We start from the raw sequence: 21,971 nt of genomic DNA, 5'->3' as shown, positions 1-21,971 counted from the left end.
CTTTGCTGTATGTCTATCCCCTAAAGATACGATTTCAATCTAGGAGTGCAGTGTCAGGCCCCCAAACTGAAGTTAGCCAGAGGAGTGACAGAGAGAGCAAGTTCCCATGTAATCACCACACATACGGCCAGACTTTTAGGAGCAAAGTCTGTCCCAGCACATGGGCTGATTTGTGTGTCCTGGTGACAGGTCACGCTTGTCCCTGCCAGGTGGTCCCAGCGTGGCTGTGTCTGACCTGAACCAGGGTGACTGTGTCTGACCTGAGCTAGCCAGCATTCCCCCTTAGGAGGCCATGGGAAGCACAGTAGGCCAAGAAAGCCCTGCTGTGATTCTAAAACTCTCTCTGGGAATTAGGGACTAGACACACACAATGGGGACTAAGGTAAATAGGAAAGTTAGATGATGCCTGAGGTTCTTTGCAATGTAATAACTTTTTATTTTGGATTGGCCACCCCTCCTCACTACACATACTCTTTTAACTAAGAGCTGAAGGATAAAAACTCAGCTTATTAATGCAAGCTTTTCTACATGTAAGCCAATAGCACACCCATCTTCAAGCACGTCTCTCGTTTTACTAAGTGTATTCTTGGGGAAAAAATCGCATCAGAAAGCAGAGTGGTGAAAAGCTGTTCTTTTTTTTTCTCTACAGTTCAGTTGCTGAGTAGCTTGCAGTTAACTGCGTTTGCCACTAGAGGGTAGTCATGGTTGGAAAGGTAGCGCTGAGAGGGTCCATATAGAACCAGCGGATATTGATGAAATAGCAACTGGTTGTTACGTTTGATTGACCCAGGGCCAGAAAGAGCAGGTGAAGACCTAAAGTGCTTTAGGCTGAAATAAGTGAGCGAATTGGTAGTATTCGAGGAGAAGAAATTTTGTAATTGGCCCCCATTTCCAGCCTTGCTGTGTATTTTTTTTATGAGCAACATCTCCAAGTTAAGCAGCAAGAAATGGACAAAAAGTCAGCGGCAGAGCTGTGCTTCTCTTTTAAAAATAGATACAAAGAAGCATGTGTTTGTTTCTACTGGATGTTTTTATTTTACTTCTAAAAGGGGAACAGCTGAAATAATTTCTGACTAGTTCTGGACTCTTGAGCACAGACTCCCAGACAGTTTCTGTGGTCGGGGCCCTCAAAGACCCACCTGACGGGGAGTGCAGCCCATCTCTGGAGAAAGCAATTCGAGGCCATGTGAAGCCGCCCATTTGTTTGTTTTCCCCTGCGTTTGAAAGTGGAAGTCAGGCTTGCTCCCAGGACAGAGAGTTCTGCCACTGTGACCATCCTGGAAGGGACAGGAAAGGATTTGCAGCGTATTCCCAGCAAGCCTCAGCGCTGTCCTTTCTGCTGCAGGAATCCTTGCTAGTGACTCCTCTTCTGCGGACATCCAAGTAGCATTCTCCTGTCAAACTCACAGAAGGTGTGCATTACTAAACAACCCCGGGAGAGGGGAGAGCATTCATTGCTGATGGCTTTACACAATCCTAGTCCCTCTCTGAGTCAAGAGTTAACTGTAATGAGGATTTCATCTTCAGATCCTCCCTCTGCTCATTTTTGCTATGCAGCATAGTCTTATTTCTTTGGTGCCCCCAAATCATGTAAATATATTTACAAATGAAGTTCCCATGAATTTCAGTTAATGATGTGTTGTTGTTTTTTAATACTGACTAATCAGCCACCCCACATTAATTAGATTTCCTTGCCCTGCTGGTCTCTTTTTTTTTTAAAAAAAGTGATTGGATAACAATGGACAGTCTTGGCCACAGTGGTTTAATCTATAGCCCAAGGGATTGAGATATCATCGGAGGCCTGCACCAGAAGCAAAGTCTTACTGAATGCTATCTCTCTTCCAGATTAGATAGAAAGAAGAATTAGGGAGCTGCAAGGGAACGTTTTCTAAGGCTGGTTATACTCTGATCTAGGTGACAGTACAAACTGTGGGAATTGCAAAGCGCCTCGCTGGCCTAACACTGGCAGCATGATCAATTACCGCAGGAGGCAGAGCTACAGTGACAGGAGTTCTCTAATTCTCCTGGGCTCTCTCTTTGAGCCAGTTCGTGTTGTAGAATTTTGTTACTTTATGCTTACTTGTCTGTCTCTCTCTGCTTGTCAAAGTCCCAGTTCTGTGACCTGTGGAAGGTATCTCCCTTTGCTGGTGGTTGCTGGGGAGGAGGAGGAGGGAGGGGGCACTGCTGTTGCCGACAGTGAGCTGTCTATAGATGTTGCTCTCCATTCTTCACCAGAATCTGAAGGAGAAAGTGTGGACTCTCTAACTTGCAAGACCATGCTCTTAAGTTATTTGACCCTTGTGCATTCTTGGCTTTTCTAAATATTTTATTTAAATTTTTCTAGACTTCCCAGTGAGGATCCTAGAGTGTGTGATAATAACTCTCCGAGCTTCTTTTATTCAGACAGGTAAAGGAATGGGGATTGATGCAATTTCTAGTTTGTTTATTCCTAAAAGGCTACTTACTAAGGGAAGAGAAAAAGGGGGAGCAGCTGTTCAAAACCTTGAAAGAATGCTGTTTATCTAGTATCCAAAGGGCAGGGAGTATGTCTGTGGGTGGACTCACTGCTCCAAAAAGCTCATTGAGAAACAGTGTTTCTAATATAGTCTTCACGCAATCTGTTTCCCAACAAGTGAAAGCGGGCGTCCTTTCTTGCAAAGACTTTCTCTGACTCCACCAACAGACCTTCTATCTTATTGGTCCACGTAAACTTCACAGCCTGAGAAAAAACACAGCCCTTTTGGTAAATGATTTATTTGGTCGACCCATCTGAATACCCAAATATTCTTTGTGTGTAAGGACCACAGTTCAGATGCAACCTGCTGTAACTACTTTTCAGATTCTATTCTAGAATCAGATACTTCTGACAGGTCTTTGCTTTTTATTAATGATCAAAATATGACGTCACTAGAGGTCAGAAATATATGCCCCCCTTACCCCCCCCCCCCAAAAAAAAAAGAAAAGAAAATTTAAATATTTTTTTATTGGAAAATTATCCTGAAATATCTTTATTCACTTTTCAAGCCATAAATGATCGCAGGTGCTTTGAGTCATGTATCTGATTCCGGGAAAGTGTTTGCGCAAGGTCAGAAAATAGAGCAGACCAGTTGATTCATGCTTAAACTGATGGCATTGTCTGCTGGGAAGTGGAGGCACCCTTGCCTTATGCATATAGGCTTGTGGAATGCTGCTCTTTAATTTGTCTTAACTACCTCCTCTGAGACTGGATTGCTGCCTTTCTCCCCTCTATCCTCTCCCATTTGCAAAGATCCAGCCCTCCCGACATGACTGTTTCACAGACATTCCCAAGGGCTGGATGCTGATAGCTCCTCAGCCCCGTTAACGTGTCATTTCCCTTGAGAGAATATAGGAGGATAGGCTGTGCCCTAGAAGGACATGGAACTGGAAAGGGGCTTCAGGATCCTACAGGGGGTGGTGGGATAGCCCTAACAATCAATATTGGGCAAAGGGAGAGCATTTATAAACTCCTTTTCCCTCTGATTCTGCCAGCACACCTGTTTGAGTGCCGGCTTGGCTAAAGTCACCCCAAAGGAAATGTTGAAATCATAAGAGTCACCTGCCTTTATTTAGATCTTGCCTTCCTTCCCTCCTTTCTTTGCCCCCCAATTTATGAATGGAAATACTAGTAGATAAGCAGAGGTTGAATTAGGGCTAAGGCTGTAGGTTGCATCTTGAATTTTCCAGACTCTGGGAAATGGGGTAGGGAACCATCAACTCCAATTAGAAATCCTGGACTTCTGTTCATTTAACAGCTTTCTATTACCTCGTACATTTTGTCCAAGTAAATTGTGACACGAAGTTATTTCGGGTGCTTGGGACGTAGTCTGTGAACTGATCTCTCTGTATCTCTCGTACATTTTCCATTTGGATGAGCAGAGCAGGGCAGAGGCTGCTCGCTGTGCGGTTAGGCTAAGGCAGCTGTTGTCACTGGCTGACCCTGGGCTGCAAGTACGTGGGAACTTGTGGAGGCTTCACAGAGAGGAGGAGGAGAGGTTAGCGCTGTGCTGAGGGCTGCCTGTGGGTTGGTGGGGCGCTCTGGCTAATTATTCTTTTGTCAGTGCTTCTGTTTTTCCCAAGTTGGCAGAGTTTTATCTTATCCAAACAGAGATACACAGCAAAAGAAAACTAATTTGGGCAATTAGAATTGGTTGTAAATCTGAATCGTATGGAATATGTTAAAAAAGATGACATTATATTACATCTGTGCATGGACAGGAGTTAGAACTGCTAACAAATTGCTGCTGCCAGGTAGAGGCTCCTCGGAACCTTCCATCATAAAAAGATAAGAGTCATTTTAATGAGCACATTTGCTAAATAGATGGGTGCTGTGGGTGTGCTTAACAATTGGTGTTCTGAAATTAGTTACAAATGCTCATGCATTTGCATCGCCTATTAAGTGGCCACACGGTGCATTTCTTTATAAAAATAAATGCTCAGTTTGCCCTGTTGAGGATATTCACAGCATCCTGTCTGAACAAGTGTCAGATGGATGGAGTGCACTGCTCCTTATCCATCAAAGCAACTTGGTTCAGGCAGTTTGGTTTCAAGAGAAAGGAAGGCATGGTACCAACGCAGCGGTTTAGAGCCCTGAGACACAGCCTGAGGTGGCCAGGGAGAGGAGGTTTCGGGGAGAGGCCACGGTAAGGGGGTGCCTGTCAGCCCCAGGCAGGGGGTGTTGTGCCCTGGCCGTCTTGCTCCTCTCTCCTGCATGATCAGTGCTTATTTGACCTCAGGCCCAGACTAGATGGTACAAATTGAAACACCAAGTATAATTTCAGGGACAGTCGTGGCTTGGAGTTCTGAGAGAAAGGTAGAGAAGGAACAGGAGGCAACAGTGCCTCGCATCCACAGATACCTGCCAAAGGGCGATGGGCACTTACAAAATCAACGCGCCAGCCTGCCAGTTAGTGTAGCGGAGTCTGGGAGCCAGAAATGGCCAGATTGCCCATTCTTATGAAACCAGTTCACTTCATGATGGTAACTTAGCTCTCCTCCTACTTGGCAAACCACGGATCTGACACAAAGTAGAGAAACAGTAAAAGTCATGTGAATCGGGAAATGTATCCCTTTTCCAGACATTTGTTTAGAGTTTCCTGGCATTTGATTGTTTGTAGGTCAGGATTGCAAAAGAATTCACATTTTTTAACATCCTGCTGTGGTTGAATGCAGAGTTTCCTCACCAACTCACTGGTTATTTTACAAATTAAGGGATTAGTCAGAAGACAATGGAAATCTCTTTTGTTTTCATTGTCCATCAGAGACTATGGTGGTTTGTCTTGCCTACACTTTACATCATTGGTGGGTAGATTCCCACTGTGGAATTCTTAAGAGTCATGACTGTATAAAGTATAGCTGGTCTGTATGCAGGGTGAAGAGAAGGAATCTATTTAGGTGAGCTGCTTAAGTAATCAGCCATCTAATTTCTGAGCATGACTACTCTGCCAGGTTCAGTAATGGGATTCAGGAAGAGACCTCAGCGGCTGCCCTGGGAACCAAGACCCTAAAGTGGTGTTGAATTGGGTTGTCCAAAGAAATGGCACTCACCCACCTTGGTGATTCAAGCAATCTTAGCTGAGCAAAACCAAAATTATATTAAATATATTGATGGATAAGTCTAATTAGTCAGTCATTATTGATTGATACACACACACACACACAGTATGATTTCTGTTCAAGGACTGAGAAAAGTCCAATTGAAGAAGTAGAGCAGAAAACTAACACTGAGTTAAATAACTCTCTGTGCCTTCACAATGGTATGAGGTTATATGTATAGGATGTGATTAATCATCACATGGATGGTTGAAGTACTACCATGAATTCTCAAGAAGAAGAGTTCTCTAAATGCTGTCTTCATTGGAAAGGCGTCACCAGAGAGGAAGAGAATGGGAAGAGGAAGTGTTTGATATGCGGAGAGGAGGGACTGGGAGCAGAGTTGCCTGGATAGTTCAGAAGTGACCCAGAGCAAGGGGTGGTTGCGATATGAAAAGAAGTCAACTCAAGTAGGAAGTAGTGAGCTAGACTGCGGAGGCTCTAACCTGAGCTACTCCAAGTCTGATCTTTAGACTAGCAGCATTGCCCCACCTGAGAGCTAGTTAGAAATGTTGAATCTCAGGTCCCAACCTGGACCTACAGACTCAGAATTTTGGGGGATGTGGTCCAGGATCTGTGGTTTTTCTGTTTTGTTTTGTGTGTTTTTTAAGTGTCCAGTTGATTCTTTGTGCATGCTAAAGTGTGAAGAGCACTGATAACTTGGGCTTTGTTCCAAATGACAACCCTTTGAAGGCTCATGAGTGGAGATGTGGCATGTTCTTTAGTGACTGACAATCCAGGGCATTTGGGAAAATGACTTTTACATGGGAGCCTCTTCAGCATTCTCACTTCCTGGTGCCCGCCAGCTGCAAGATGAAATCTATCCAAATTGCCAGTCATCTAACTGTTGAAGCTAAAGTCATATAACTGTTCTCTGAAGTGGTTTCTCAAGGCTAAGGCTAGGCCTTTCCGACTAATGGTGTGGTATGCATCTATGGTATATTTTTATAAGTATCTTCAAGTGTGTGCTTTTGCAAAAAGTATTTAAATTAGCAACAATAACAAACACCTATATGATGATTTACGGTTTAAAATATATTGATTCATATATTTTCTGACCATTTAAAAAGTCAATTCCTATCATTTTGAATCAGCTCATTTATCTGTTATTTATCAGGAGATTCATATTTCTACATCACATACTTAATATAGGCTCTTATAAACCAGTAAACCTTTTCAATGGGAAATTTTTTCCAAACAATATCATTGCATAATTATTAATACAATAGAATTACTATTATGATAAAATTAGCACATATTTTCAAGTCTTGGTAAAAAGAATTTTAAATATTATTTTTGTTTTACTTGGTGGCTTTGGTATAGTAATGCCTTCAGAGCTATAAGAAGTTAGGACTACTCTTCCGGTTAAAATTGCCAGATTGCCCAGCCAAAGTAGCTCAGTTGTTGAGCATCATTTCAGAAACCAAGAGGTCACCGGTTCAATTCCTGGGCAGGGCACATGCCTGGGTTTCAGACTTGATACCCAAGGGGGGCATGCAAGAGGCAGCTGATTGATGATGTTTCTCTCTGATTGATGTTTTTATATCTATCCCTCTCCCTTCTTCTCTCTCTCTCTAAAAAAAATCAAAAACATTTTTAAAATTGCCAGATTGGCAATTTTGGGGGGGTCAATTCTAGCAATCACTAATAGCTTCATTTCCCACCTCACTGCTCTAATAAGCAGGAAAGGATGGAGTTTTTTTCAGGTTAAAATCCTGACCTTAATTTTGCCTACAGTATCACAGAGTCGTCTTTGGCCCATAGACTTGAGAGTGGTGTTGATTCTTGTATTGTGGATCACGTGGTTCTTCCCATCAGTATTTCCCTCCCCCACTCAGAGGACATTTTCCCCCCTTACAGTTACAGAGGTGGTCCAGATGTTGAAGTTTGGCAGGAAGTGGACTGCATAAACGGCATGACATTGTATTCACCTAGACTCTAGGTTGATTCTAGAGAGGGCAAGGGTCCCAGAGAGAACAGATCCCTATCATGCTCCTTCCAAAAGCAGCAGAGTTTTTGTCCTGGAGAGTCTATAAATATCGCCTGGGCAAAGGCTTAATGTGCAGATCTGACCACATGGCCTTGAATCTTAGCCTCAAGCACCTTTATTTTTGGTGCATAAAATGTGAGCTCTATTGTCAGCTTTACTGAATGATGCTGAGGGTGATTCTTGGTGTAATGGACAGAGGCCTGGCTTTGGGACAAACAAGCCGGGGTACAAATTCTGGCTGTGCTGCTTAGTCACTCTGCGGCCTTGGGCAAGCAACCACCTCCCCTGAGCCTCTGTTTCTTTATAAAAAATGCAGGTATTAACACCTGCTTTCAAGATGCTTGCATCAGTGGGAAGGTAGCTCATAATTCACATGTAGAAGGCACTCAATAAATGATAGCCATTATTAATCTCTCCCTGTTAGTTGTGTTGCATTAGCCTAAATTTAGAATTTTCTAAGAAAAACAAAAAGGCCAAGATGGAGATGGTTAGTTCTAAACAGCTAGGTGTCCTCATTATTTCTTAAGGATACCGAATGCATCCCTATCTTTATGTTTTCATGGTTTTCCTGCACCTGGGATACCCAAACCTTACTGATTTTTATGCCCTTCCCCCTTTCATGACCAGGTTTCCATGGAGCGTTCCTTCATTATTTCTTCATCACAAATCCACAAATAATAAATACCATGCTGTGGTGTTAACTCTTTTTTCATTGGAATTTCTCATTCCTCCAACTAAATTGTAGACTTTTTGATTGTAGCCCCTATAAATACACACTAACTGACTGATTTGACATTTGTTCAGCCCTGCACTATATGCAGCCACCAAAACGAGGCTTTAGTTAATATTTTCCTGAGCAGTTTCTTGTTTGTTTGTGTGTTTGATTTTTAGCCAGACACCTACAATTAAGGATAATCTACTTAAATTCTCCAAGAAGTAGTTACCATTGAATCTAATTTTTACAGCTGGGGACCCAACACCTCCGTTTGGCCAAGTTCGCACAGCCAGAAAGTAGCTGAGCCAGGATTCGAATGCAGGCAGCCTGGGCGTAGTGCCTGAGTGTGGACTACGTAGGCAGGGATGTGTATGGAGAAAGCTGTCAGCACATTCAAAAACACTCATGATAGAGTACTGCAAATGGGGACTGAGAACAATCGAGTCATGAACTGTTTCAGCTGAGGTTCTCAAGCTCCCAAATCTTTCTTCTCATCCATGTCATTAACAAGTCTGTTTCAGTGGTTCTCAACCTCTGGCCCTTTAAATACAGTTCCTCATGTTGTGACCCAACCATAGAATTATTTTCGTTGCTACTTCATAACTGTAATGTTGCTACTGTTATGAATCGTAATGTAAATATCTGATATGCAGGATGGTCTTAGGCGATCCCTGTGAAAGGGTTGTTCGACCGCCAAAGGGGTCGTCACCCACAGGTTGAGAACCGCTGGTTTAGATGATGGATTTCTACCTTTAGAGAAAGCAGTCACCTCTCCAAGTTGTCAGCCCTCTGTCCGTGTCAAAGAGGTGTTGTGCTCCTGAAACTCCCCCTTGCTTTGTCTACATCACCACCTTTCCAGTTTGTTAAGAACAAAAGGCTTGTGGACAGATTAAACACAGGCTGTTTTTGTTCTGCTTCTACAAGCACCTAGGCCTGCTTAATGCAGATCACAGGGTGTTGATTGGAGTCTGTGCTCATAGATTTTCATAAAACAGCACAGGCTGGAATCTAGCACCTCCTTACAACAGCACCATCGCGATTAAACAGTTCCTCAGAGAGGACCCTGTGCTACTGCACCAAATATGTATAAGTTTATCTCACCACACTGCTCGGCATTCAGAGTCAACCTGGGCAGAGGTATGGAGATCAAAGAACTTAATAATAAAAAAATTTCCTTTCACGCTCTATCTGTCATCAAATGAAAGTATTAGTGCAGTGGTATGGAAATCCTCTTCAGCAGCCTGCAGCCACCAGCCATGCCACTTAAGACTTAAAGCAATGTGATCTAGTGTTCAGAGTCCACAGGATTGAGTTGTATCCATATGTGAGTGCATTATTTCCAAGTTGCCAATTTCCCCCAGATTAGCACATTTTCATTTTGGCTTTATTAAAGGAGTCAGAACATGAAAGGGGATTTAGCACAGAGGTGATGTCAACCACGCTTTCTTGCCACGATGGAGTGGTTCATTTGGCTCAGGGCAGCCATGCATATGAATCCAACAACATGTCTATAGGACTGAAAGTCAAGCCAAGTGTGGTTGATAGAATGAAAAAGACAAGAAATACAATTATGTAGTGAAAGCACAGCTCTCTAGCCATGGGTGAGGACTTGAGGCCCTTGTTTTAATCTTGTTTGGCCCTACAGTTGCAAAAACACAGTAAGCACAGTATCAGCTGCACAGTAGGGGCTTTATTATGGCGATACCAGAATGGCTTGGATGAGCCCAGTATGGTGTGAAGCATTGCAGGGATGCAGCCAGGTGCAGGGGACATGGCCCTGTCACTCCAGGAGATACCTTCTGTTGTGGAAAGCCGTGGTTTTCATGACAGTGCGCTTTGTCCGTCAGAGTGCTGGAATGGAGGAAGTCTAGAAACCACTGGCCCAAGAATTTACGCTCTAGTTGGATTTTATCAACACGTGGAATTTTCACAAAAAGATGTAGAACAAAATGCAATGAAATCACCACTTCTTAATGTTAGAAGGAGCCTGAGCAGCTGCCTAGTGTAGTAGTTCCCAAACCTCACTGATCATTAGGAGCTACCTGAGAAATTTAAGACTAAGTAAACATTCCCAGGGCCCATCACAGAGTTAGAAGCTCTGATGGGGGACCTGGAAATCTGTATGCTTTAAAATGCCCCCAAAGGATTCTTAGGCTCAACCAGCTCATCTGGTTCATCCTCTCCGTGAACAAAGCCGGTTTCTGTTAACGGCCCTTCAAAGTGGTCATCCAGCTGAAGCTGACAGCCTCAAGTTGGAAGGAATTTACTGCAAAGGCAGTGGAATCCAATGTTGGACAGAGGGTGTAATAAGAGGGGCCTCACTGTATCTGCTACCTGTTGGTCTTAGTTGGGTCCTCTGGTCCCCTACAGTAACAGATTGAATTTACCAACATGGCAATCCTTCAGAGAGCTCCTCTTCAGTTTGTTTCTTTGTTTGTTTGATTCATTCCCTCATTCAGTTCGGACTGCCAGCGTCCTTTAAGAGTGGATTTATTGAGGCTGATCATTGCCACTTCCTTCAGCTTCTCCTTTTAAGCCCCAGCTTCTCCTCACCCTCCTGTTGCCTTCCTCTGAATGAACTCTAGTTTGTCAGTGTCAATATGGTGCCCAGAAACAGACAACACACTGACCATGTGCTCTGACCAATAGTCCAACAGGAGCTCTAGGAACAGTTGCTACCTGTGTCCTGCTTCTACCAAAGAGCTTTGTAAAGATAGCCAAGGGATAACCCAAACTGATGCAGACAGAAAGCTTAGTAGCCGGTCAGGAAGGGAAACAGTCAGTGTTGGCTGAACTTAACAGGGATAAGCCAGATCCTGGTGAATGGAATGGAAGAGAGGTGTCATCCTTCCAGGATTCCAAGTAGAGGAAAAAAGTTCCATTGACTACCCAGAAAATTGCCGCACAGACCGTAGTATGGTGTACTACCTGGTCTGCAGGCTAAACAGAAGCTCTTGCCACATCATTGCTTCTCATGTGTAGGATCAGCTCTGACGGCTACCCTGAGCCATGAAGGTATGAGGAGGCAGCTTTCCTTTCTTCTCTGCATGGTGTGATCAACCTAGATCAGGGGTCCTCAAACTTTTTAAACAGGGGGCCAGTTCACTGTCCCTCAGACCGTTGGAGGGCCGGACTATAGTTGAAAAAAAAAAATAGACGGCTGCTAAGCAGCAGGCAGTGGCGGCAAAAACACCCGGCGGGCCGGATAAATGTTTTCAGCGGGCCGCATGTGGCCCACGGGCCATAGTTTGAGGACCCCTGCCCTAAATACTTCCATCTAAACCGGTTATGTTTTCTTCCTACAATTGAAGGGAAATATTGATGTACCTTCTCTACTTAGGGTCAGCTACCTGGTATTTGCTTATCTTTAAAGCTGTCACTAGAACTTTGCACATTCTTTGGAAAAAGAAAAGGTAGGAACAGAACTATTGTGATGTTGGCAGCTGGTTGTAAAGCGAGCAGTTAATTAGTCAGTCGTGTGTACACAAGATTGAAAAGGGTTTCCTTGATTGCTTTCCACTGAAGAGACTGGTCATTTTCAGTGTGGGTACACTCTAATGTTCTGATTGGTTAGCAGGATTTCTTTCTAAATAAGCAAACAGGCAAAGAAACAAAAAGCAAAGAGAACGCAGCATCAATAGTAGCTGCAGTAACATGGTTCAAGGGTTGACCTGTCACAGGACTGCAGGAGTAGGTGCATGAGCCCCCTGGAAACCACACCCCAAGTGTGGCCGCTGTGGGTGCTGCTGATTTTGCTTCAGGCACAGCAGGTAATAAGATGACTCTGAGGTTCTGGAATCAGAACAGCAGCTATTCGGCTGCTTCAGACCTGTGTAGAATGCACCTCTAACACCTGAGCTGGAAACCAGAGAGACTCAAGTTATTTCTTGAGCAGCACATGCACTGAGCCCAGACAAGATGGGGATACACAAGAAAGGGGCATCCTGAGCCCCTGCAGGGAACACTGGAAGGCACATGCTTGGGAAACAACTAGTTTGATACAGTCCCACACTGGATTGGGAAGAGCAGCCTGAGTTCATGGAGAGAGCCTTGATTAAGTACCAGGTTCTTCTTGGTTGAGGAAATAGGATTGAAACAAGAATGCTTATATTCCTATGCTTAAAAACACATGGGACATGGGGGGTGGGGGGCATGTAGAAGAAGGTAAGGGGAGGATAAATAGCGATGGAAGGAGTCTTGACTTGGGGTAGTAAACATGCAATACAATATACAGACGATGTATTGTAGAATTGTATTGCTGAAACCTCTATCATTTTATCAACCAGTGTCACCCCTGTAGATTCAATTAAAAAGAAAAACAAGGAACACTTCATAGGTCCTTAACTTTGGCTTTAAACAGCTGACTACTAGTGACAGAGGGCTCTAGTGAGCAACCAATGTTTTCTTTCTCTTTAAATTATCTCTACCTTTGCAAGATAACCAGGCTGGTGAGTTGCGCAGATGAGTGAGGGGCAAGCAAGATTCCTGACACGTTGCTGCTTTCCTGGAGTCCAGGTCAACAGGGACAGAGGACAGTAGGCAGATGCCATGCCCCAGGAGTGGCACTTGATGGGGAAAGCAGCCAATAGGTGTAAGCAAAGGAAGCCAGGTACTGTGAGGTGATGCTGAGGTACCAGAATTGATACTATGATGATGCAATGTACACAGTGATGATCCAGAAGTACCACTGTACTCTCATTGGCTATGTTCCCCATCTAAACCTTCTTGATTCTCTCCTTTTCAAAGATGAAGCCAAGGACAAGTCACTATTCTTACTTGGCTTTAGATGCTGCTCTTATTCATGGCAGGAGATCACTCTGGTGAGCCTATTGGGGGTCTCTACCATATGGACTGTCACGCCATGTAATGGAAACTTCATAAGACGTTGAGGGCCCTAATAACAGGGAAGTTCTCTGTGTATTGAACCAAAACTCTTCCCTTTCCCCTTTGATGCTTTCAGGCACAGATCAAAGTGTGGGGGGCAGGTTGACAGTAACTTGAAGTTGTTCCCTGGGCTAAATGCAGCTCTAACCAGAGGCAGGAAATGTTCATTTGAGCTTTATTGGGCAAGTCAGTTTGGTACAGCTTTAGGTCATTTTAAACTTAGGCATCCTGTGTAAGTTAAATAATCATAGTTTTAAGCAATTGGAAATAAATATTAGATGCACATGAATGAAGGTTGTATCTTCCCACCCTGGGGATTGTCATGTGGAATATTTACTGTTTGGCCAATTCTAATTAGGTTAAAGCTTTTCCACTAGAAAACAGGCATCTCCCTTTTTACCCACAGTAGGGGGGACTCTACCCTCTATGGCTTATAGGAGACTGTTATAAGAAACAGCCATATGAAAACCCACTCTCTATTTTCCATACCACTATTAGTGTTCATGTAATTGGCCATTGCTATAGGAATTTGGTTGAAATAAATCTGAATTTGGGGAAAGACCAAGGTCATTACACTTGAGTAAGGCCTTGGGAGGTAAAAGGAGGAGAAGAGAAGCTGAGAAAGTGTGAAAAAGACTTTTTTAAAAACAACAACAGCATTTTTTATTTAGATAATTTTTAGCGTTGTGGCTGCACAGGAAAATTTACATAATAATTATTATTACTTAGATGAGACACTCATTCTCTATTAATTGACAGGTAAATCCCCAGTAATAAAGATCCTCTTTATTATCTGCACCTCCCCTTTCTATACTATGTAGCTGACAGATCTGTGACCCCAATTAGACAAGGCTCTGCCGATCGCTCACAGAGGGTATGTCTGTCGGCTTAGGAGCTAGAAAGTCCCACTCACCATGAACTGTTTTTACTTTATGGTAATGATGGCTGCGCTCTCTTTGTGGAGAAATAAAATGGATTTGGTTAAGTGTCTCAAAGTCTTTGGACCTTTCCCTTGGTTCTACCAAGGACGTGTAATGGAGCAGGAGGGTTGCTTGTTCATTGTCAAAGGTAACAGGACATTTAGGACGGTGGAAACAGGGAGGAGAGATATTAACTTCAGGCTACCCTTTTCCAATCCATCTTGAACTCTGCTTCTAGAGTAGTTTTTCTCAACATCAACTTTCATGATGCCATTTTACAACTCAAATGATATCGAGAGTTCTTTACTTTCCGCCTGTGTTTTCAGAACCACCTCCCCTCCCTACCCCCAACACCACTACCCAATCTCTGGCCTTCCTGCCTGTCTCCAGAGTTTATGCCCTGTTTCCTAGAGAGCCAGTTTTCTCACTGGCTCACTCTGATCCCGCTCATCCCCACATGCAATGTTCACTTTTCCTCACTGCTGCCCTGCAGGGCTATGCTTCAGACTTGCCAGGCTTTCTCTCCTCCCTCCTTCCTCCTCCCAGTGTTCAAGACTCATGTAAGTATGGTCTTTCCCTTCATTCACACTTGTCTCACCAAATTGTTTCAGCAATGGCCAGTCCCATCAATGCCAGTTGTATAGGGTGTCCCAGAATTCACACAAGAAGTAATTTCGATAGAAAACACAGGTTTATAATTAAAAATTGTAAATTTTTCATTGATTCCTAAAGTATACAGTATAGGGTTATGTATGGAATAGCACATTGGGTAAATGGCCTCCATGGCTTTGCTGGCACATACGCAAAGCCGTGGTCTTCATTGGTCTTCATTGTCCCTGCTCCTGGGCCATAATTGGTACTTGGTAATGCTTATCAAATTGAAGGGATTGAAATCAAAGGGCAACAGATATTAGAATCTGATTCAATAAACCAAGTAAAATTAGGCTTTTATTTGTTGTTGTTGTTGTTGTTGTTGTTAATGCTCATGCAAAATTCAAATCCTGCGTGAATTTTGGGACACCCTTTAGTATGAAAAATAAAACATAGAAAGAGTTTCCTTCCGTAAGTGGTGAGACAGACAGTTATTCTCTATTGGGGCTAAGAAGATACCACCCACATACATACTGTACAACCTGCAGGAGAGCTGAGCACCTAAGGATAGAGCATTCTGCTTTCTATGCCTTCCTGTCTTCAATTCCTAGCTCCTGGAAGCCGAAGCCATGGCTTACGTCATCTTCCCTGTCCTCCAAGCTCCTACCCCAGGAAAGACCCTTTGTATTGACAGGTTCAATGTTTAGGCACGCAGGGGAAGCGGCGATGTAGAGCCAGGACCTTCAGACGGCACGTTGCAGAGATGGTGCATCCTGTCACTGGCACGTCAAAGGCGAACTGTTCCAGGTCTGGTCTTTTGTTGGGCGCTCATGTGAAATTGATTCAAAAGCGATAGAATCTTTGCACATATAAACAGCGAAGAGAGATGGAGAGCGTGTGTCCAAACAAACCCGACTGGCAGAACATGCAGTGCTGCTGAGGGGAAGCCGCTGGCTATCCATCACACCTTGAAAGATGAACAGGGCGGGCCTACGTTTCCCTTCAAAGGCAGGAAAGCTTAGCGCTCTGGGAAAATGGACCCCAATGGGAGCTTCTAACCCACAGTGCTGCCCTTCCGGCTCGTAGGTCGTTATTAACTATTCTCACCTTAAATGGCCATGACATATAATCTCTTTCCTAATTTCATTATTTTACTTGGTATCACAAGACCATAACTTTTAGACATTCAGGTGAGATTAAGGGAGGAGGAGGTGGAAGCAGGCTTTTAAAATCTTTGATTACCTCAGAAAACATATTTGCTTACTTTACCAGGAAGCTGGTGTTTTCTTTTGTTTTGTTTTCTACTGATGCCAAGAGGGGATTAATGAGTAGCCGCTGGGTTTGCCAGCTTTCTTTTGATTTCAGTTTATGTAATTAGGCAGTTCCCAGAATGACTTGAGGTTCTCACTCTGTGTCAAAACACGCTTCTCAGATGTGTTAGGTGTGGAGGTCAGAAACAGCCAACTCACTGAATGGAGGGAAGGGGAGTGAAAAACTTATCTTGCTTTAAAAAAATTCCTGACGCTGTAGAAAGGGCTGATTATGTTTCGTGGCATGCAGCTTAAAACTAAATTTTAAAATGGGCTCAAGTTAGCCCTGGCCAGTGTGGCTCAGTTGGTTGGAGAATTGTCCCGTACACCAAAAGGGCACAGGTTTTATTCCCAGTTAGGACACATATCCAGTTTGTGGGTTCATTCCGCATTGAAGGAATGTGCAGGAGACAACCAATCAATGTTTCACTCTCACATGGATGTTTCTCTCTCTCTCTCTCTCTCTCTCTCTCTCTCTCTCTCTCTCTCTCTCTCTCTCTCCTTTCCCCTTCCCTCCCTCCCTCCTCCCTTGCACTATTCCTTCCTCTCTAATTTAAAATTTTTTAAATGGGCTCAAGTTAAAATAGCTCAAAACAAGGTTACAAAGAGAAGTAACACAGGGAAATCAACTCTGGTTTACTGTTGAATTTCCAGCATCTAGAGCAAACATGTCAAATTCGTGGCCTGCGGGCCACATGCCTTATTTATTTGGCCCATGTTAGCCTTGGAGTTTGACATGCTTGATCTAGAGCAGGGATCCTCAAACTTTTTAAGCAGGGGGCCAGTTCACTGTCCCTCAGACCATTGGAGGGCCAGACTATAGTTTTAAAATAAACTATGAACAAATTCCTATGCACACTGCACATATCTTATTTTGAAGTAAAAAAACAAAACGGGAACAAATACAATATTTGTATTTGCATATGGCCCACGGGCCATAGTTTGAGGACCCCTGTTCTAGAGCCTTGTCCATGGTGAGTATTTAATCACTCATGCATTCTACAAAGATATACTAAGAGCCCCCCCTGTGCTAGTCTAGTTGCTGGAGAGCCAGTAAGGATCTGCACCTCCTGAGGCTCATAAGGAGTGAGCAGATTTTATCGAGTGCCTCTGTAGGTACGGAGTTCAGAGCCAGTGATGATGGAGGAAGAATAAGATGTGTCCTGAAGGAACTGAGCAACTCATGGGAAGTGAGGAAATCTGCCCACAAAACAAAAGTGCTGTTCAGAGCTGTAATTGAGTCATGGGTGCTGACACAGACAGACCCCATGGGGGTGAAAGTCCAAGTGGGCACCATCTCCGTCTCTGGATTCTGCAGGCAGGAGGCTCACTGCAGTGGCTGCCTTGGCTTTAACTTCATAAGCAGTGAGAACTTGCAGATACAAATATCAGAACACCCTTGGTTCATGCTCTCTCTTACAGTTAGCTCTCTAACTTTACTTATTCTTCTACCCACACAATGCTTGTTTTTAAAGGAAATTATGGCAGTTTTTCTTTTGGGTTAGGCTAATTGCCTTTAAAAAAAAAAAAGAATAACCCACAGTTCCTGCCTTCATTAAGAATACAGAGTACCAGGGGAGAAATACATAAATCAGTTAAACAAATAAAACTTCCACTGTGCTGAATGCTGCAATGAGAACATAGCGCACATTAGGGGGAGAAATCAGGGACAGCTTCCTAGAAGGAAAGATGGCTGCACTTAAATCTGGAGGATGAGGAGAGATTGACCAGGTGAAGAGAGAGGGGGAAACATTCCAAGCAGAGAGAACAGTATGAGCAAAGGCCCTGTGGCAGGAGGGAGTTTGCTACTGGGGCAGAGGGTACAAGAGACAGCTGGAAGTGATATGACTCAGGAGGTAGGTAGGATCAGACCATATGGGATGCATAGCATATTAAGGAGCTTTCTATTCATCCCAACATAATTCTTTAAAAGAATTAATCAGAAGAATGAGAGGAGGAAGGGTGAAGGTTTACAATCAACATTTCATTTCAGCAGGATACTCTGTCTGTAGTGTGATCAGCATTTGCTGCGGCGGGGGGCAATGTAGAGAGCATTAGTAAAAAGGCACTCGCAAAAATCTAGACAAGGGATGATAATTACTTGGGCCATAATGGTGGCCATGAGGGTGGTGGAGATGGGCGGAAGTAGACAAATATGACAAGTTCAAAGCAATAAGTGCAAAGATACAATAGGTAAATGCAACAGGGCTTGGTGATGGATGTGAGAGATGAGGGAGAGGGAGGTATTAAGAATGAATTTCTGGTTTCTGACTTTCACAACTGGCTGAGTGGTGATGCCCTGCCCTGAGACAGGCACCCTGGATGAGGACCATTTTGCTGGAGGAAGATTATGAAGTCGGTTTGGAATGTGTTGGGTTTGAGTGCCTTTGAGGCACCTCGAGGGAGTAGCAGAAATGCAGTTGGTTAAATGGGTCTGCAGCTTGGAGGAGAGGTCTAGGATGGAGGCAGACCTTTGTGAGTTCTCTCTAAGTCAAGGTGCATTGGACGCTGTGGGTGTGGATGACATCACATAGTGAGTACAGAGTGAGCAAAGGGGAGGGTCTAGAACCCAGTCCTGTGGGAATCCAATACCTAATGCTGGGAGAGGAGAAGCCTAAGAGGAAGCAGAAAAAACCCTGCCAGAAATACACGGGGAAACAGTCTGAAAGCCAAGGGGACAAGTGCTTGTTGGAAGAGACAGTGATCAGGGAGAAACGCTGGTGAAAGGACAGGGAAAATGAAGACTTGATAATGATAATAATAACCGCTGTAATACCTCCAGAAACAACAGCACTCGACAATCTTCGTGGAGCACCAATTATGAGCCAGGCGTTTTAACCTATAATTTAATCCTCATAAGAAGCCTGTAAGGCAGGTCCTATTACCCTCCTCATTTTTACAGAGGAGAACACAGCACAGAGGGATGAAGTCATTAGCCTGCGGTCACTCCGCCAGTCAGGGATGGAATTGGGGTGGGAGCTCTTCCTCCCTCACAGCCCCTTTTCTTAAACGCTGTGTGTCCCAGTGTTGGGAGAAAAAAGGCAGCAAGGCAGGGTGCAGGGAGGGCAGGCTTTTCCTCTTTAAATATGTGGATTCTTTCAAACACGGCCCAGGAAATAGTTCATGGTCCCTACAGCCCGAGTCCAAGTTGGTGACCCTGGAAGGGCGTTGCAGTGGCTGTTCATGATGGCGTGGTTCAGCGACATCAGGGCTGTGCTTGCCATGTGAGGAGCTAGCGCAAGTGCTCTGGGGCAGTGGTTCTCAAAACTGGGGTCCCTGGACCGGCAGCATCAACATCATCAACTGGGAACGAGGCGATGCAGGTTCTCAGGCTCCATCCCCGATCTTCTGAGTCAGGGGTAGAACCAGGAATCCATGTTCTAACACACCTCTGTTTGATGCTGATGCACAAGTTTAAGAATCCTTGTTCTTGGGGATCCTTGAAAAGGAAAACTCCAGTGACTTAGAATCCATATACCTCACAGATGCAGAACAGCTTGGCAGAGGCCAGATGGAGGAGCCAGTGGTTCTCAGCCCTGGATGCTCATTGGAATCACGTGGGGAGCTTTGCAACTACTGATGCCTGAGTCCTCCCCTCGACAGTCTGGTTTCATGGGGCTGGGGTTGTCCTGGGCATTCGGTTTTTGACATGAGGATTTGCATGGGGAATGGATGATTGAATGAATGGTCAGCAAGGCGGTACTCTGGGGAGAAAGCAGGTCTTGAAGGGGAAGGGCAGGGCAAGTGGAAGAGAAGCTAGACGTTGAGCCCTTTGTGCATAGCCGTAAAGCGTGGAAAATTCTGGAGAATGTGGAGCAGGAGAAGGTCGTCTGAATTTGTAACAATTCTTAACAACGAACTTAATTTCAAAGAGATGCCAATAATCAAGTAGATGCGCTATCTCTTTTATGAATGAAGTATCATTGTGAGTTTTGCTCTGTCTTAATGGAAGTGAGTCTATGAATTTTGACTGGAAACAATATGCTGACATTCTCCTGGCGGCTTCATTTAGGACTCAGTCTCCATGTGAAGAAGGTGCTCTGCTGCTCTGACCTCTCAAACGTCGCCATTTCCCCTTTGCTCCATGAACCTTCCACCCCAGCTGACCTGCTCAGTTTACCAGTCACTAAGCATTCCCACATCCAGGCATTTGTTCGTGTCCTCACCCCCCGCCCTCCCCCCACACACATACACACACCTCCCCCTTCTCTCCCGGCCTCACCCCATGTAAAATCCTACTGCCCCTCTCTTCTGCCCCCCCCCCCATTCAGAGAGCTCCCCCTTTTTCTAATTCAGCACCCAGTGTCTTGAAGGCGCCCAGTATGCCGGCCTGTGTGGGCAGCGGCAGTGGAACCAGCCAAATGACATTTTCTCCTTCCTTTCAGGACCGCCTCTTTTTCGTCATGGAGTATGTCAACGGTGGAGACCTCATGTTCCAGATTCAGCGCTCCCGAAAATTCGACGAGCCTCGTTCCCGGTTCTATGCTGCAGAGGTTACGTCAGCCCTCATGTTCCTCCACCAGCATGGAGTCATCTACAGGTAGCTCTTCTTTCCTCCTCTCTTTCCTAAAAGTGAAAAATTAAAGCGTTCTCCAGACACTGGAGCTGACTTGGCTCCTGCCCAACTGGTCTCTTAGTGACCTGCTTGAGATCAGTTGTTTTAATTTGCTTACAGAGGACTTGGGGGGCGGGGGAGGAGGGCGGCTGTTTATCACTGTGAATGTTAATATTTGAATAGCCCCAGGAGACACCCTGCTTGTGCCAGTTTTGATGGAAAGCCCAAGAACGACATTTTAAAGGCCTGGCGCCCAACGACCTTGGGGTGACCTTCATTTCTTTCTCTCCCCACCCTCTTCCTTCAACATCAGGGCATTCTCTTTACTTTTTCCTTCTGTGCCATGAACTTCCTCCCCTTCCCAACCTCTTGTCGCTTCCTGAGTTTGTTTGGCTTAGTTGTCTCCAGCAGATAGAATCAGAGAAGAAGGAGTTGCTTGGGGGTCCAGGGTTTATGATCCCGGCCGAGCAGGGGAAGGGAACTAGACAATATCCAACAGGAAGTGACTCTTTGCAGATCCTCTAGTCCCTTATTACTGCCCTGTCCCCAGCCCAAGAAAACATAACACACACACACACACACACACACACACACACACACACACTTTCCAGTAAGGCAGCAGGACTGTTTACGCAGGCTCTTCTGTGAGGTCAGGAATTCCGGGAGGAGTAAATATTTATAATTAGCAACAAGGACGCTAAAGTTCCTTAAAATTTTTTCAGTGACTGTCAATTTCTTGGTTTTTGCTTTCTCCCCCTCTTTTGTATTTTATGTTAATGGGGTAGATTCGCTGACTTGGTTCATCCCAGAACTTAGTCCCTCACAAGATCTTTACTGGTCAGTAAAACTCCCAGTCCTGGGAGCCATGCCCTGACTAAAATGTTCGTAAAGGGCTCCTGACCAACTCCTACTGCAGGCTTCGCTTCCTGCTGATATCTCGCAGCTTCCTCAAAGGTGAGTCTCTGCTCAGAAATATTCAGTGGTTCCCAATGCGTTGCATAATAAAGCCCATACTGTCTAGCCTGCTGTTCATGGCCCTCCACGTTGTGAGGTCATTACTTGTTTCCTAGTGATGTGTGACAAACTTCCAGTCTAGAAATCAATGGAAAAATATCCTTGGGTGAGGACTTAAAGAAAAATAAAAGGAATCGCTTGATGAGTAGATTGGGCCTATCAGGATAATCTTCTCATTTAACTCAAAGTCAAATGATTAGGAACCATAATAATATCTGCAAAACCCCTTTGCCTCTGCCCTATCATATCGCATAACCAAGATGGCGATGTCCCATCACCTTTTCCACATTGTTTTGGTTAGAGGTAAGCCACGGTTTCCACCAAACTCAAGAGGGGGATTATGGAATTATGCCAGAGTGTGAGCCATCGGAGGTCACCTTAG

The 21,971-nt window shown here is 44.5% G+C and overlaps 1 protein-coding gene across 2 annotated transcripts in view; it reads left to right on the top strand.

The window, feature by feature from the left end:
- Positions 1-21,971, top strand: part of PRKCE (protein kinase C epsilon) — a 444,584-nt gene that overhangs the window by 345,980 nt on the left and 76,633 nt on the right. For both annotated transcript variants that reach the window (XM_081100552.1, XM_081100553.1), the window contains one exon: positions 20,406-20,560. In XM_081100552.1, coding sequence (XP_080956678.1) covers positions 20,406-20,560 — 155 coding nt within the window. The remainder of the gene's footprint in view (positions 1-20,405; positions 20,561-21,971) is intronic.

This window comes from Myotis nattereri, assembly GCF_964212035.1.
Source record: "Myotis nattereri genome assembly, chromosome: 10".
Taxonomy (NCBI): domain Eukaryota; kingdom Metazoa; phylum Chordata; class Mammalia; order Chiroptera; family Vespertilionidae; genus Myotis; species Myotis nattereri.
The sequence above is the reverse complement of the archived record's forward strand: the minus strand, read 5'-3'. Positions and strand labels throughout refer to the sequence as shown.